Here is a 3,907-nt window from a genome sequence, read left to right as displayed (position 1 = left end):
CTGCCTGCCCTCCCGGCTTTGGGGTACTGCCCAGAGCAGGGCGGTTAAACCAGCCTTGCCTGCTGGACTGCCTGCCCTCCCGGCTTTGGGGTACTGCCCAGAGCAGGGCGGTTAAACCAGCCTTGCCTTAGTGGCATGGCTGTCCCACCCCACTCCACCTGGGGCTCTGTGCAGTTACTGTCAAGTGTCAGAGAACCCACCTTTCTAAAGCTTCTTTTCTTATTTCCTTTTATTTTATTTTTTATTTATTTATTTAGTCCGTTGTGAAGCTTGAACTCAGGGCCTGGGTGCTATCCCTGAGCTTTTCTGCTCAAGCTTTTCTGCATTTGACCACTTTGAGGCATAGCTCTACTTCCAGTTTTCTGGTGGTTAATTGGAGATAAGAGTCTCACAGCCTTTCTTGCTCCAGCTGGCTTTGAACCACGATCCTCAAATCTCAGTCTCCTGAATAGCTAGGATGACAGGTGTGAGCCACCGGTGCCTGGCCCTAAGGCTTTGGATAGTTTCAGCAACTTGGCATTTGGCATGTCAGGACGGATGCCTTGGGAGCACTCTGCTAACTACTTTAGCAGGGAGGAAGCGCACCCAGCCCTCCCAGGCCAGTGTTGGCCTGTGCCCTCCAGACCCAAGCAGCTGCTTGCTCCTCTTTGTGTCTCCTGTACCTCATCCAGGTTCTAGTCAGCATGAGAGAGAGTGTGTGTGTGTGTGTGTGTGTGTGTGTGCGCATGTGTGTGTGTGTGTTTTAAATAAATGCACACCACAAAGCACTTTGGGGTTCTTTGCAAATCATCTCTGGCCTGTGAACTCAGAGGCTGAGCATGGACCCCCCACACCATCGGAGGAAGCCGGGGATCCCACAGGCTGTGAGCTTTGTGCTTACCACAGGTGGCCCTGAGTCACAGGAAACAAAGGGAGAGGGGTCTCCTCCAACAGGCACACACACCGCGCCTCGTCACACACTAACAGCGTCTAACAGCATCCTGTCCACCCACCCTGGGTCTGGGAAACGAAGGCCCTTTTGCTCTGAGCCCAGATTCTCCTAGAATCCACGCTGACAGTGTCTGCCGGGTGCTCTGCTTTCCCTCGGGTGCCCTGCTTTCCCTCGGGTGCCCTGCTTTCCCTGGGCTTGCTGGCTCCATCCCCAGGCGCAGTGGGAGAGGGTTACCATTTGCATGTGAAGTTGTGTCTCTGAAAGAGGCTTGAAAGCTTCTTCCCCAAGACAAGCACTGTTCAGAGATGGGAAACCACTGGGTCGGGACAATGCTGACTTTGTGAGCAGATTCACCCGAGGATGGATTCAAGTTTGGAAAGACTTTTGAGAGGGAGTTAACAGGACCCCAGAAGGTGGGCGGAGGCAGCCTGGCAAAGAGAAGTACCTTTGAAGGGTATTTGTGTATGTGTGTGTGTGTGTGTGTCCTGGGACTTGAACTCAGGGCCTGGGCACTGTCCCTGAGCTTTTGCGCTGAAGGCTAGGGCCACAGCTCAAGTGTTTAATTGGAGATAAGAGCCACACAGACTTCCCTGCCCGGGCTGGCTTTGAACCACCATCCTCAGACCTCAGCCTCCTGAGTAGCTAGGATGACAGGCGTGAGCCGCCGGCGCCCGGCATTTGAAGGGCATCTGGCCCTGGCCCCTTTGCCTTTTTCTTGCTCTGCCTCCCAGGTGCCACGAGAAGGCCCCCGCTGTTCCACCTCGGGCGTGGCCTTGGTGACGTCTCTGTCTCCCTGCAGCCCCGAAGCCCAGGAAGCCGCCACCCTTGGGCCAAAACCTCTGATATCATGAGCAAATGAATGTCCCTCCCCTTGCTGCATGTGGTAGGCATTCTGTCACAGTGATGACAACCATGGACTCACACAGGGCGGGCGTGGCTGGGGACACGTCCTGGAGGAGGGCTGCAGGCCCTGCTCCCTTCCCCCTTCGGCTGCGGGTCTGTGAGGCTGCGGCTTCCTCGGCCGCTTTCCTGCCGTGGTGTTCTGTCTCAGCACAAGTCCCAGAGTATGGCAGCGACTCGTCCCGGACGCGCTCTAGGTTAAGATCAAGCCAAGTGACACCTTTGGTTGTGTCTGGCATTGGCCTACTACAGGAGGCCACTTCCAAGCCACAGCGCATCTGGAGGGGGCCGAGGGAGGAGGCAGAGGGTTGGGGGGGCCGGGGGAGGGGGCAGAGGGTTGGGGGGGCCGGGGGAGGGGCAGAGGGTTGGGAGTCCCAGCACGGAGGAAGAATTAGAACAATAAAACCGGCTAAGGCCGAGACGCCGACGCCGCTCGGCATTGTGGGCACTGTCAATCTACACAGCGGCACAAAGTGCCCCTCCTCTTTGGCTGGTTCTAGCAATTGCTACCAAAGCAATACAGTCATCTCTGGACATTCGGGGAGCGATGTCGGCTGCGGCCCTCATTAGTGGGTAGGGCAGGTGTCCCATCGTCCCTCAGCCTGTCAGTCCCCAACCCGGTAGCAGGTGACAGCCGATCTCATGACCGGACTGGCTCATACCGGCCTTCCCTCAAGGTCAACGCTCTGGAGCCTGAACAAACCTGTCTAGCTAACATGACTTCTCTCTGTAAGACGCTTCCCAGCCTCCAAGCGCACGCACGGGGTCCAGGACAGCCCACACTTCACAGCTGAGAGATGAAGTGAGGACGGGTCTTTGTCCTGCTCACCCGGGAACGTGTGTGCGCCGGGAGGAGCGGTCTTCACGCCACACACACACCAGAGAAAGATGGTAGAAGCGTGGCAGAGCTGGCTCAGGGTGGCACACCAATTTGAGCGAGTGGGTGTTCTGGACTCGGACTAAATGGAGGTCTCCCAGAATTCCCAGCTCTCAGAGTCTCCATCAGAAGGTGCTTGTGTCTTAAGACAAGGTCTTAGGGAAAACGGAAGCCGAATGAGGACAGACAGGTGGACCCTGACCCGATCTGCGATAGGAAGAAGAGACCTGGACATGCAGAGGAGACCCCGCAAGGCTCAGCCAGAGACCGAGGCCTGGGGGGGCCGGGCCTGCCGACCGAGGCCTGGGGGGCCGGGCCTGCCGGCAGTGAGTGCCTCTCTGCACTGTGTCAGTCCACAGTGCAATCTACCCTTTTATCTGAGGTTTCGCTATCTGCTGTCTACAAACATGGAGTGGAAAATTCCAGGTATAAGCAATTCAAAAGCTGCTCTCCTGCCTGGGTGAGAATTGTCCTTGGTCTAGTGGATCCACGCTACCTTTGTCAGTCACTTTGGTAGATGGACTATTGTGGACTTTCAGTGCTCGGCTTCTAATAACCCTTATTTTTCTCAGTTATGCCCGAGCTGAAGGGGCTTGGTGTTGACCATGCAAATGGTCAAGCCATGAGGGCTTCCTTTAGGCAAAAAGATGAAGGATCCCATTTTGATAACAGTAGCAACCGGTGTGGGATTGACTCGTGTCCACTGACTCCGCAGCTACCTCCTGATGATGATCAGGAGCAACGCCCTCCCTGCTGTCACAGCCCCGCAGACGGGAGCCGGAGGTGACCTCACACATTCGCGTGCCTGCGCTGGCTTGAAGGACGTCTGAAGGATGGGAGGTGTGTCAGGAGTAAGGAAAGGGAACCCAACCCCGCTGGCTCAATACATTTCCACGCAGAGCGGATTTCACATGAGCGTGGGTGCAGCCGCTTCCCGCCGGGTCTGTGGCTCTGGAGGCCTCTGGGCATTTCTCTTTTGTGTTGAAGATGTAAAACTGAGACTCAAAGCCCAACCCCGTGTCTAAATGCAAATACAAACCCGTGCCTAAGATGTGTCACTGAACACACTGAAAGTTGCTCTTGTTTTTAATTATCATTTTAAAGAATCAGGGAACACAATAACCTCCCAAAAAATAAAATATTTAGGAATTAACCTAGCCAAAGATGTAAAAGAACTATTTAATGAGAACTATAAAAAG

At 55.2% G+C, this 3,907-nt stretch overlaps 1 protein-coding gene across 1 annotated transcript in view; it reads right to left on the bottom strand.

Annotated features, from left to right (window-relative positions):
• Cryaa (crystallin, alpha A) overlaps positions 1-2,422 on the bottom strand; it is an 8,017-nt gene extending 5,595 nt beyond the window's left edge. Inside the window, exons 1-2 of the mRNA XM_013027351.1 lie at positions 2,342-2,422; positions 1,854-2,109 (exon numbers count right to left, since the gene is read on the bottom strand). Coding sequence (XP_012882805.1) covers positions 1,854-2,109; positions 2,342-2,422 — 337 coding nt within the window. The remainder of the gene's footprint in view (positions 1-1,853; positions 2,110-2,341) is intronic.
• Positions 2,423-3,907: the final 1,485 nt, after the last annotated feature.

This window comes from Dipodomys ordii, unplaced genomic scaffold (genome assembly GCF_000151885.1).
Source record: "Dipodomys ordii isolate 6190 unplaced genomic scaffold, Dord_2.0 Scaffold103, whole genome shotgun sequence".
NCBI classification, from domain to species: Eukaryota; Metazoa; Chordata; class Mammalia; order Rodentia; family Heteromyidae; genus Dipodomys; species Dipodomys ordii.
This window is presented reverse-complemented; position numbering and strand designations above follow the sequence as displayed.